At 43.9% G+C, this 13,747-nt stretch overlaps 1 protein-coding gene across 11 annotated transcripts in view; it reads right to left on the bottom strand.

Moving 5' to 3' along the window:
* The window catches only part of CAMKK1 (calcium/calmodulin dependent protein kinase kinase 1), a 192,604-nt gene that overhangs the window by 56,181 nt on the left and 122,676 nt on the right, over positions 1–13,747 (bottom strand). For all 11 annotated transcript variants that reach the window (XM_005284390.3, XM_005284395.3, XM_042857759.2 and 8 more), the window contains 2 exons: positions 10,284–10,305; positions 6,214–6,302 (listed from right to left, as the gene is read on the bottom strand). In XM_005284390.3, the coding sequence (XP_005284447.2) occupies positions 6,214–6,302; positions 10,284–10,305 (111 nt within the window). The remainder of the gene's footprint in view (positions 1–6,213; positions 6,303–10,283; positions 10,306–13,747) is intronic.

Below are 13,747 nucleotides of genomic sequence, written 5' to 3'. Positions count from 1 at the left end.
AGCACGGCTGCTGCTAAGGCAGGTTCCCTGCCTACCCTGGCCCCACGCCGCTCCTGGAAGGGGCCAACGCACCCATGGTGGGGGGGGCACGTGCTTCCATGCGCTGCCCCTCTCTGCAACCACCACCCCTGCAGCTCCCATTGGCCACAGCTCCCCGTTGCCAGCCAATGGGAGCTGCGGCGGCGGTGCTTGCAAGCAGGAGCAGCGTGCAGAGAGAGACCCCTGACCCCCCCGTCCCCGGGGCTGCGCTGGCCACTTCTGGGAGCGGCATGGGGCCGGTGTAGGCAGGGATCCTGCCTTAGCGGCAGCCCCACTGCACCACCGGAGATCGCAATCGACTGGGGGATCATCTAGGATTGACCAGTCGATCGTGATCGACCATTTGGTGACCCACTGTCTTAAGGTATGATGCTTTCTACTCCAAATCCAAGGAGACTGAACAAACAATGACATCATTGTGAAAGCTTCATTCATTAAAGCAGGCCCTTGGAGAGTGAATCAGCATTCTGACTCACTAAGAATTTAGTTTAAATTATAATGTCTGTCTTGTGAATGCTGTAATTGAATACCCAGACATGCACAGGCAGACACGACTGAATTCTGAAGTCCTAGAGCTTTGCCCGAATAAGGACTTCAGGAACATTCAGGCTTCAAAAGAGTACTGCAGCGACTGTGTGCCTGCCAAACCCCATATTGATAAATGGATTGCTTGGTGCAATTTTATATAACAAGCCTTTTCTCTCTCACCCGCACCTCAAACGTGCACATGCGTGCACGCATGTGCACACACACTTACAGAGCCAATTTGGAAAGAGATGTAGTGTAGCCTCCACCTCCTTTTGTTAAACCAAATGTCAACTCCCAGCAAGAGAGAGATTTCTCGTTAAGGGATGTCAGCCTGACAGTTGTGGAAAAAACATCCTTCCTCTTTTACTTACTTTACCTGGTGCTGGTTTCCATGGTTCACCTGCCAAAGCAAATCTGCAGGACATCCAATTCATCGTTATTCAGCAAACCAATTTAAAGCTTGGTTATTGACAAGAAAATTAGCATTAAGTCAACCTGGAAGGAATCTTACTAACTGTATTCAAGATGTCAAACCTCTAACCCACTGTACCTGAGATATTAAAAATAAAATATTCTAAGCAAATAAATGGGGTTTTCTTTTTACTCCAGCAAATCTGTAGATTTGTCAAGTGTTGTTTTAAACGTTTTCAACTATGTTTAGGGTGGAAGATGGTCTGACTCTGAAATGTTGTGCCACTCCTATTTACAGGGATTCTGGGTTCTAAAACTGTTAGCTAATATTAAAGAAAAACAATTATTTGTTCTCTATATTGGGTAGGAAGTGTTGTCTAGGGATTAAGACTGGGGAACAGGAGTCAGGACTTGTGTATTGTATCCCTAGCTCTGCTCCTGACTCATTGCATAAGTCAAGATAACTTTTGGACAACTCAGTTTCCCAGTCTGTAAAATGGGGATAACAACACTTGCTTTCTCTCAAGGGGTATTGTGAAGCTTAAATAATGTTTGTTAAACTCTTTGAGTTGCTCAACTGAAATGCATTATATAAGTGCACAATACATCATCATGGCCCTGTTTCAGAAAACACTTAAGTGCAGCACATGCTTAATTTTAAGCATGTGAACATCCCCATCTCTGGTCAGCAAAGCACTTGAGCAGGTGCTTAACTCCCACTGGCTTCAATGCTACTTAAACACATGGTAGAGTGCTTTCACTCCCAGTTCAGGAAATGACTTTACAATACTAAGAAAAGCACTTGAGCATGTGGATATGGCGCTTTCCTGAATAGGGCTGCTTTCTTTGATCAGGGCCCTGTTGAATAAGGATGGGATTACTTATGTGCTTAAAGTTATGCATGTGTTTAAATGATTTGCTGAACTGGGATCTACCTGTGTGTGTACAAACACACATGGACAACACAAACACACATGCATGTGCACACCCTGCCTAGAGTTTAGGCAGGCGCAACTGGAATTATATTTAAATAAATGAAATTAATAAACTAAAAAAACAATGGTTTGGGGACATTTTTGTCACCCATTGTAATGTTACTCCTGGTCAGCTAATCTTGTGTCATTCACTGTCACACTGGCAAGGAAAGGTAAATGCTGATGGCTTGTAGTACTGTAACAGAATTTCATCTAATTTAGCATCAGATCCTCCCAATACCTCAGTTTTCTGAAGAAATGTCCCAGACTCCTGTGTATATCAGATACTCCAGAATCTAGTTTACTAAAACAACACAGATCAAGAAAACAAAAGCAGACATCTGGCAGCCTCATGCTAGGTCTTCCCCTGCTCAATCGGGGCACCTCACAGTGCTTAGCAGTCCACTACACTATGACTCTCCTAAGGGTTTTTGTTCCTGCCTGTCACTGCACACAGCTCCAGCCAGGCTTTTGCCTCTGGCTGGTAGGGAAAACTTCTGCTCCAGTCTTCTCTCTTAACTCTATATCCCAGTAAGAATCTCCCTACAGGTGGCTCTCTCTCAACTGAGCAGGCTCCCTTTTATAAGAAGCACCAACCCCTGGCTACCATTGGGTGATGCATGGACACCTGACCCAACCACTGGCAACGGATAATTAGGCACAGGTGGGGCTGAGCCCAACTCTCCTTATGGGGCCAGCCCACTCTGACAGGCATCAATAATTAACTTAAGCCAATATTTCTACAGTATTACATAGGCAGGCCTGTATTCAGTCATAAAACAAGATGGACCATATTGTTCTTGATTAATACATTCCAGTTTGTGACAAGAATCCAGTTTTTAACATCTAATTTAATAAAACACAACTAGCAATGATGCAGTTACTGCTGTGAACATTGTGAGTTTAGAACAGCTGCATGGTGATTGAGTCTAGCAAATTACATAACAATTATGTATGCTTACATTAAAATTACCTTGCAATCTTTGGATTGCCTGGCAACACTTTCCTTCAGTATGCACAAATGGTGCACTTTTCTCTGTAATTACATAGTAATTGCTATGCATTTACACAGCAGTTGCAATAGAGCATATTTCTTAACTTTTAGCAGCTAATAAAACAAATGGTTACCCAAAAGCCTAAAACAAAACATCCTATTGTTTTTGCTATTATCACTAATAAAACATCTTATTTGTTTGTGTTACCCAGTCTCATCCCACCTCCACATTTTTTGGATTATCTTTTAGACTGTAAATATTTTGGGGCAGGGGCTGTCATTTACTACGTGCATACCCAGTGCCAAGCAAAACAGGCCCCTGATCTCTGTGCGGGCATCTAGGCACTATCAGAATATAGGTTTCAGGTTTCATATGCATCCGAAGAAGTGGGCTGTAGTCCACGAAAGCTTATGCTCTAATAAATTTGTTAGTCTCTAAGGTGCCACAAGTACTCCTGTTCTTCTTTTATCAGAATATAAACATTAATAACAAAAACTACAATTTTTCTAATCTATAAACTCTACTGGCAAAATGGTCTTGGACCCTGCAGCCTTAACTCATAGTACAATCCCATTGACTGTAAGTATTTATTTCATTTCCATTCAGTGGCTGGTATTGTCCACCTTTAGTTTCAGGTGGAAGACAGAGCTAATGTATTGCAGCGTGTGATATGAATATGGCCTTGTGAATGATCTTCCTTCATCTCAGCAAAGCCTGCTGTGCTCGTTAGGGACATTCACATTCCAGTTACCCTTTCAGAGCCGGCTCTTCTGTAAAAGAGCCAAGCAATATCTAAAGCTTTGTTTAGCCTATGGGGAGAGCAGTAGAGCTCCCTGTGTCTTTCTGAGATCCAATTAACTGAAGGCAGACAAGGCTCTAAGTACATATTACAGGATAATACATTTCTTTTAGACTGACAAGGCTATGTCTTTGCTTTTTAAAAACATGGTCAGTGGAAGTGATTTAGAAATTATTCCCTCTGGTTCAGTAAGACAAACAGATTTTTCCTAAGGGTTGAAACAGTGGAAAACGTTGCATTTCAGACTATGGAAGCAAAACAGGTTAGGTTAGGTTACATATCTAGAAGTCTCCCTACGGTCTGATCCTTCAACTCTGACTTACTACTCACAGCTTGTGTTGGAAGGTGTGATTCAATATGAGTAAGGGTAACACAAACTAGCCCATAGACAGCTTTACTAAAGTTGTCAATGAAGCTACTGTCCTGAATAAAGGCTGTATGATGAGACCTCTAGAATGAAATCCTGGATAATCAGGATAATACCTGTAAAATCAGGATAATACCTACCCCAATGTGAAACATTGACAACTATGGATGAAAAGTGTTATAAAAAGTGCAAAACTGTATTATTATTATATCACTTATTAAAGCAGCATGTCACAGCCATTACTATCAGTCTCAAGGAAAGAAACTGCTGTTGGTATATTGCCTTATGGCCTTTGCACTGAAGTTAACAAGAGTTTTCATAGAATCATAGAATATCAGCGTTGGAAGGGACCTCAGGAGGTCATCCAGTCCAACCCCCTGCTCAAAGCAGGACCAATCCCCATCTAAATCAAATTTTGCCTTTGACTTCAATGGAGCCAGGATTTCATTCCTAGTCTCTGAGGCCCAGATTCTCCAAGGTATTTAGGTGCCTAACTCCCACTGAAGTCAATGTGAGTTAGGTACCTAAATATCTTGGAGGACCTGGACCTAAAACTCTTTGGTACAGCAGTGGCCAGAGAAACTGTTCAATCATATTAATTCCAGCCATGAAATACTGCAAATGGACATCTAAGAGAGCCATTTGTATGTACAGTCCTAGCCCTTAAGTAACCTACCCCAGCTCAGTAACCTCAGCATCTGCAGTTTCCAGGTATTCCTCTAGTAAATATAGGGAAATACAAGGGAATAGAAAGATACCAATGTAACTGTCCCTATCTGATGTAAATCTGGCATATTTTGAAGGGCCACCATTCCCCGTGACAGCACACATACAGCAAACTTCAGCAATATTTAAATAATATTAGGAAGTCTGGCTCTGTCAATGCTAAGAAAGGGAAGCCTTAAATGGAGAACCCCAGCCAGGAAGGAAGGAAGGTATTTCCTCCTGCACTTAGATAATGAACTCCAGGTTGCAGATCACAAGGAAGTAAGGAGACCATCTAGTAGAGACTCAGATACCATGGTGATGAGTGTGGTGTAAAAACCCAACTGATAGCTTAGATACAGCAAGTGAGCTCTGGAATGCTAGATCTCTGCTCAGTGCAGAAAAGGAAGGCACATCAAGGAGTCCATAAATGAATCTTTGATCCTGATTCCTAAGGGCCAGTGTGCATTGGTCCCAGTAAGAGCTAGTCAGTCAAAGGTTGCTCTTATCCCACTAGCATAGGGTCCACCACACAACCACTCCCTTCCTCCCCCAACATTTCCCTACACGCGGGGTGAGGCAGCTGACACAGGGGCTGTCTTCATTATCTTTATGTCAGCACTGATATGCCAGTTCCCTTATGCCAGGGAAATTCCCTGATGACCATTTAAAGATAAAATCTGGCCCTTTTGTAGTGCTCAAGCCTGGATCTTAGATGAGAATCTGGCCCAAAATACTTGGGAACTCATCTGCCAGGTTAGAGGGAGAAACACAATATTTGATTTATTAAAATAAATTGTGCAATAGCCCATTAAAAATATATAGATGCTGAATACTGAATGAGGATTCTGTGAAATCCACAAGCCACCAGCTGTGATGGCAGGTGATGAGGTGGCATGTTCTCCCCATGTCACAGCCCTGAGTAATGATGAGTCACTGAGATGCATTCCAAAGGGAGCAGACAAGGACAGATGCCCTCCAGCTGCAAGCTCTTCCCCCACAGCTCAGCTGGAAGCAGCGCAAATTCACTTCAACTGAAGCTAATTGACTTTCTTAGCCTGTGTCTTTGCAAATGCTGTTTCCTGGCTTCAGCCAAGCTTGGCACAGCTGTAAGGATTAAAGTCTACAATTTCTATCCAAGAGAGTTAACAAAAAAAAAATTACTAATCGTTTTCATAGTGCCAATTTAAAGAATGGCTGCCACCGAATAACTGTGATACGGCCCATACAAAACCAGGCTGAGACGGGTCGTTGCCAATCTTGCAAACCCCTCCATATATGATAGAGAGTATCCTTTTACTCCCGACAGTTCACCAGTGACGAAAAGATTGGCTTCAAACAAGAATGTAGGTCAATGCAATGCTTTGTAAAGGTGCAACTGATCTTGGTACTCACAGTACTCTATGCCCAAGACAATGTCCTTAAAGTAGAGCCGAGCCTGCTCTTCAGTGAATGGCTGGTCAGTTGGCACCTCCATGACAGGACTGAAAGGAAAAAGGCAGTCAGCTAGTAAACAGAGCTCTTGGGTTCTAGTTCTGTCTGTGACTTTGCATGGTCTTGGGCAAGTAATTTCAGACCAGATTTACAAAAGTGCTCAGCAACCACAATGGGGACCAGATTTTCAAAAGAGCTCAGCTCCCATTCAGGGACCTACGTAAGTGCTCATCATCTGGCATCTCCCATTCTGACACTTAGGGATAGATTTTCAAAAGACTCAGCCTGCTGAGCTCACTGGAAAATCTGGCCATTTACTTTGGTGCCTAAGTGGGAGCTGAGCTCTTTTGAAAATCTGACCCCTAGGACTTGATTTCAGAGGCCTGAGCACCCATAACTCCAGCTGAAGGCAATGGGAGCTAGGCATACTCTCAGCACTTCTAAAAATCAGGCCCTAATTGTCTGTTTCCCCTTCTGTAAAATCAGGATAATACCTGCCCCAATGTGAAACATTGACAACCATGGAGAAAAAGTGTTATAAAAAGTGCAAAACTGTATTATTTATTATTATATAATTTATTAAAGAAGCATGTCACAGTCATTACTATCAGTCTCACAGAAAGAAACTGCTGTTGGTATATTGCCTTATGGCCTTTACAAGCGCCATACAGTTGGCACATAACTTGCATATCAAAAGTAGTCTTCCAAAGGCCTGATTTGACATTATGCTAGTTAGGATTTGCTCCTGAAGAAAAGGGCAATAAAACCAGTGTCGTCCAGGTTTCAATGAGACCAGACTAAGGGCTAAATATTCCCTTGTAGGGTTTGACATTAACATGAAAATATTTCTGATTTATCATTTTAGCAGCTCTTAAAACCCTGTTTTCCTGTTCAAGGTTCAGTACAGCTGCGAAAAAGTCTCAGGAGTCAGATTGAAAACTTCCTTTTCCCCACCCTGGTGGCCCCCTTTATGTCTTCATTGTTAAAGGACACGAAGAATCTCTTAAGTGACCCTCCTCTCCCCTGCCCACAGGTGAGAGCCAAGCGTAAATGGCAATAGAGGGCCAAGACCCTACAAGCACTTTCTGAGAGGTAAGGAGCACATTCAACTCTCAATGATGACAATGGGAAGTGTGGGTGCTTAACATCTTGCAGGATTCTGTCTGATTCTGCAATGTATTTGGCACTAATGCAGCAAAGCACTCTTTAATTTTAAGCACGTTAGTATTCCCACTGACTTCAAGAGACTTAAGGGTGTGCTTAAATGCTGTGCTGGATCCGAGCCAGGGCTCTCAGTATCTTGCAGGATTGAGCCCTTGTTGAGAATCAATGCACAAGAGGTCTCCAGCGACTTAGCAGCAGCTACCCTCTCTTTTAACCACCCTGTCCACCCCCCATCCCATAGAGCTCAAGGAAGCTGGCAGCACCGCATCTCTCCTGTCAGAAAACTACTCGCTGTGCTTTTTAGCCCCGCCCCCCCATTCTTTCACTAGATGAGTTTAATGGTCTGTTTCCATTTTTGTCACCGATTTCCAGCTTCCTCCCCCATCACATGGCAACATTTTCATGTCGCTGAATCCTGGGAGAAGCAATGGGAGCGACAGGACTGCTAATGAAGTATAATTGCCATCTGCTAGAGGTAGAAGGGTTGCTTCAAAAGAGTGGCACAGCCCCCCTTCGTGGCTGCAGCTGATTACAATGGCTTTTTCTGAGCTGTGCAGAGACTCAAAAGAGAGTTTTCTCCCTTCCCCAAAGGGACAACTGTTGTCCTGATCACCAGTAAGACCTTCCTTGCCTCTCATCCTGTCACCATTCACCTGCAAGAGACGGCAGCCCAGAAAAAAGTGGTAAAGGGAAATAAAATGTATGGAATCTCCCTGCAGATTTAGCTCTCCTAATCCCTCTTCCTTCTTTTCTGAATTACAGGCCCATTCCAAGTGCAATTAAAGTCAATGGAAAGGCTCCCAGTGACTTCCTTAGGAGTTGAACCTGGCCCTAAATAAAGTATGGGAGGGGAGTTTGGAAAGAGGAGCTTCTGGATTTGTCTACACTGCAAAATGAAGATCTGATTGTAGCATGGCTAAGCGTATCTGCGTTAGCATTAATCTGGCACGGGCTAGCAACCAGAGTACAAGCCCGCCAAGGATCCTGGGTATATGCTCTGGTTGCTGGCCCATGCTGCCACTACTGTTACCCGTGCTAGCTAGATTAAAGCTAACATGGCTATGCCTACCTATGCTACAATCAGACCTTCACTTTGCAGTGTGCACATAGCCTCAATGGTTAAACCTTCCTTTCATGTCTTGTACCATTTCTTCTGTTTAGCTCCAAAGCAGAAGTAACAGGTACTGGAGAGACTTAGGGCTCAATTCTGCCTTGAAATAAATGGTAACTGAGGGTGCTCAGTACCTTGTAATATTACACCCTTAGGACCCAATCCGATGCCTACTGAAATCAATGAGGGTGTTTCTACTGACCCCTAATTAAGGGCCTGATCCAAAGCCAAATGAAGCCAATGGAAAGACTATTATTGTCTTCAGTGGTTGCTAAGAATGGGATTTTCAAAAGTGCTCACCACTGTCTCAACTCTCATGCCACTGAAGTCAGTGGGAGTTTTAACAGTGGCTTCAATCGGAGTAGAGTGAGGCCACTGCCAAACGCCCTAAACTACCACAACATGCTACACAACACAATAGACTCTGTTCAGGAAAAGGCTACCCTTCAATTGGCTTAGACAGTGAAAAGCTTTTCATCCTCTACTAGATGAGGCCTAAAACCATCACCCCACCATTATAATGACGTTAATAGCAACAACCCTGCCACACGGCGCAGTGACACATGAATATGCTATGACATTTTAAAACCGTATCGCGACCCTGTATTGTTGGGTTTTTTTGGTTGAGCCAGGATTCCAGCCGTGTTTCTACCTGGCAGTGGTACTCTGGAAAGCATTATCAGCTATTACCTCTACTCATTTGGAGCAGAAAATTTTAATGATGATTTCATTTTACTCTGTGATGGTCATCAATTGTTTGCTGCAATAACAACTATCGTGTCACACTGAAAATTGTGCATCAGACTGCATCTGTGCTACAGCATGCAGAGGTTCTCACTTGCATTGGCTACTGTCAGAAGACAGGATACTGGGCTAGACGGACCACTGGTCTGACCCAGTATGGACGTTCTTATGTTGGAGGACCCAGCAAAAAGAAAAGCAGAGCCCACATCAGAATCTAAAGAACTGAAAGTGAGTGTTAGGACCCAAGAGAAACAAAAGCAAAGCAGCAAGTAAGGAAGGATGATCTTGTGGCAAAGGCTATGATACAGATTTGTGTGGCTCTCTGTCTGACCTTGACCGCTTCATCTCTCTCTGACACAGGGGCATTCAAAAACGTGGTCAGTAATACTTCCCTTCTCCCTTCCTGGACCTGGCTTGCATATTAAGATTGTAAGCTCTTCAGGATCTGCTGTAAACTGTATCTATCCCAAAGATCTGGATAATGTAATGTGTGGAGGTGGAAAAGCTCCTGCATTTACAAAATGTTGTCTCTCAAATAATTCGGGCGAGGGAGAATTCAATAGTGATTGGCATAAGGTTAGACACTGGTGAGTAAACGAGTGCAAGGAACTCTAAGGAAACATACCCTATACATAGACATGACAGAAGAGGGTATAAGAGGGAAGTTACTTTAACTTACATTATTTAAAAACTTCTTCTGGTCACTTGACATGTAAGTTAATCAAGTCAGACTCCCTTCACCAGATTCTGAAAACAGTTATGCCAGTGTAAATCTCAGTGACTACAAAATCTAGAGAGTATCTGATTTACAGTGGTGTAACTGCAATCAGAATCTGTCTCCTTCGCACCCACTTAGTGACATACAACTGGCACCATCTTACACATCGCCTCTGCATTTCACCCAGGGAGTTAGTGAATGAGTCCTCCTCCATTCAGAAGCTGGCTCTCCATCTGATGAGAACTGCAAACACCTAAACATTCTATTCCCCAAAGTCCCCTGCGGGCTACTTACCCCTTACGCAGAAGGTCAAACACTGAAAGAAAAAGAAAAAAAAGCAACCATGGGTAAGAGGGAAGGAATCCAATTTAGTGCAGACACACATTTCTAGCATATTTGCCTATAAAATAAACACAGTCCCAGAACCATTGTAATCAATTTATTCCACCCAACAAGGCTACAAGGCAATGCAGAATTAAAAGAGCTTGTTGCTTTAGCAGAGACAAATATAACTATATAGGCCAGCTCCAACTGGGAGACAACAGATGCCAATTTACTAACCCTACTTCTATTCTCCTGGCTTCCAGACCCTCTTGATTTGATTTTCCCTTCTTGCATAACAGCATTGTTTTTTGTATCACTGCAATAATATCTATAGCAAAACATGATACAGTATGAATGTGTATCCTCACTAGTAATGTATTAAATTGGCAGGATAGCTATGTAACTATCAACAGATAAAATGGATGCAATTCTATGAGTTTGAAACATGCTCTAGTTTGTACAACTCTGAGTGTTCTCATTTTTATTATGGGTGAAACCGTGGCTTTGCTGAGTAAGCAGCAGCGCACTGTTGCACTTCTCCAGCCTGTGACTCAGAGTCCCAATCTGCATCCTAGTTCCCCACCCTGCTATGGGTGAGCAGGAGAGACAGGGAATAACCTGTACAAGCCTTATCGATTACTCCCCCCTCCCCACGAACAGTGGTGCACTTATGCTGTATGGCATTGGATCCAGGAGTCTGCTCCATCCCCATCCCATCTGTCCACATCCCAGTCACCTATCTCAGCCCTATTCCTAGTGCAGATTATTTCCTCTGCTGGAAGGCACACTGGGGCCCTGGCTCTGTTCCCCTGCGCAGAAGAAGGAACAGTAGTAGCCCTGCAGAGGCTGCTCCACCACACAGTGAAGTAGGTAGCTGGCACACAGGAGTAAGGGGTAAAGCAATCCTCACACTTCTGTGGGGGAAGGATAGATGGGCCACAGCCTGGTACCATCTGGTACTTGTTTTTCTTTCATAAAACCAAACCTTTTGAGATTCAATTAATAAAATACAAATAAAAAATTATGTAATAATTAAAAAACCGGTTAACCTACCTTTCTGTAACTGCTGTTCTTCAAGATGTGTTGCACATGTCCATTTCACTATAGGTATGTGTGCGCCCTGTGCACAGTGGTCAGAGAACTTTTTCCCCTCACTGGTTCTGGTCTGGCGCCATGCGCCACTGCATGCCGCTGTAAGAGGACAGATCTGCCCCGACCCCCCTCAGTTCCTTCTTACTGGATAGGCTCCGACAGAGAGGGGAATGAGGGCAGATTGTGGAATGGATATGTGCAACACATCTCGAAGAACAACAAAAACAATTCAGTGCTGCGATTGAAATAAGAGTGTTTGTCAAACCCCAGTTAAATTAATGAGCTGCCATGTATTGTCTCTTTAAAGGAGCAATGAACTTAGCAACTTTGCTCAGTTTCAATGAGAGGGCTGGACATGGCAAGGAGATGTCTCCCAGGAATTCAGGAGTTGGGATTCACTGTCTGTTACCTGTTAGGCAAAGTTTGGACTGGCAAAGTCCTGACGAGTTTGCTGGCAAGGCCGACAAGCTGGTATGTCAGGGAGCTATCACACAGCTTAGCAGTAGCAAAACTCTCACTTGCTGAGGTTGAAACAGGTAACATAGTAACTCACAGTTCTGGGAACCTCAGCAGACTATCACATTGGCAGATGGTTTTGGGGAAATTCAGGACTGGGAGTGTTTTGGAATCACTTTGCAAAAAGTAACTGGGTGATAGAAACTAGGGTGTGGCCTGCTTGCTTCTCAGAGGACTGTTGGTGTCAGGCTGTGAGCTACAGCAGCACAGCATTTAAGACACCCAGAGTTGCAGGGCAGGTAGTAACACAACCCCTTACTGGTCTGAGTTGAACCCCAAAACATCACAATGCTGTAGCCCGGGAGGCACAGAAACGTGACGTGACTTGCCCAGGATCACCCAGCAGGCTAGCAGCAGAGCTGGGAATAGAATCCAGGTTTCCGGAGTCCCAGTCCAGAGGACTATGCTGCCTTCCTTCCCCAAGCTGACAAAAGCATTCCTTCTTAGCCAGTCTACAGAACTCAATTACCCAATACCTCAGATCAGAAAATTAAGATGTCAATGTAAAACTTGATAAAGTTATTTAATTTTTTTTTTAATTGTATAGTGATTAGAGCAGGACTCCTGAGCTCTATCTATGGCTCTGCCACTGCCTCACTCTGTGAACTTAGGTCAATCACTTAAATCTCTCTCTGCCTCAATTTATGCAGGTGTAACACCAACTCACTGGGGTCTGCTGAGCAAAAACAGGGCTTAGGCTGGGAATTGGGTTGTAGCCTAAAGTCCGAAGTGGCTATCACTGCTCCATAATAGCATAGGGTTTCCCAGCAATGCAATTCCACCATTAGACACCTTTGTGTCTGATGTGTAGGCTCAGCTAGGCAGTAGGGTCCCGTACTGTTAGGGGGTGATCTGCCAAAACCAAGGAGACCTTTCCCTCACAAGCAGTTAAACAAGATACTGCAACACTAGCAAAATCCCAATGCAAACTCTCATCTGTAAAGTGAGACCGCTCTATTTACAGCGAAGATCTATTTGCTACCATACAGCAGCGATGTTAAAACAGATCAAGATGCAACTATAACATGCTGCAAGATACTAAGGCCAACTCGTCTTTCTTTGCAGGCTCAGGAAGAAGCTGCTTCTGGCAGCATTTCATAATTCTATCATTTCCTCTCTCTCAGCTTCTCAGTTTTCTTAGCCCTGCTTTCTTAGCACCAAGCTCTGCATGGTGTACATGGATGCAAGAAATAAACAAGCCAATGTGCTTAAGTCTCAATAGCTCACTCTGTCCTGCACCTTCTCTTGTTTTCTATTCTGCTTGATTGTCTACAGTACATTTTAGAAGGAAAGCCTGCCTGGTATTTCTGATCGTCCTGCTGGGAAGTGCTATCAATGGTGACACCATTCAGCTGAATGCCTGTCAGACAGCCTGAGCTCGAGACGTGTTGAGCACTTACCACGTCCTCTGACTTTAACGGGAATTACAGATACACAGCCAGATTCTCGGCTTTGCCAAGCTTATTCTTTGTAAAGCAGAGAGGGGTGATTACAGCTCCCTGATTCTCTGCAGGCCCTTGTCCCAGGTTAGAGCAGCCTAGTAGCTGCTCTGTGTTCCCTGAGCATTGCAAAGGAAGCAGCGTGTGGATGAAAATCAGCCCCACTCAGGATTAGACCTACATCTGCATACAGCATCACTGAGACATACGGACGGAACAGTAAGGCTTGCACACCCTGCAGAGTGCTGCTACGCCTTGGCTTGGTTTTAACTGCACATGAAAGAATTGCTTTTTACAATGTTCTCAAATGTACCTACTAGTACCAATGAAGCGGCCCTTACTGTCCCACTGCAGTACTCCTGGCCCAGTCTGTGAACCCTTTCATCA

The sequence above is a fragment of the Chrysemys picta genome, chromosome 19 (genome assembly GCF_011386835.1).
Source record: "Chrysemys picta bellii isolate R12L10 chromosome 19, ASM1138683v2, whole genome shotgun sequence".
Lineage (NCBI taxonomy): Eukaryota > Metazoa > Chordata > Testudines > Emydidae > Chrysemys > Chrysemys picta.
The sequence above is the reverse complement of the archived record's forward strand: the minus strand, read 5'-3'. Positions and strand labels throughout refer to the sequence as shown.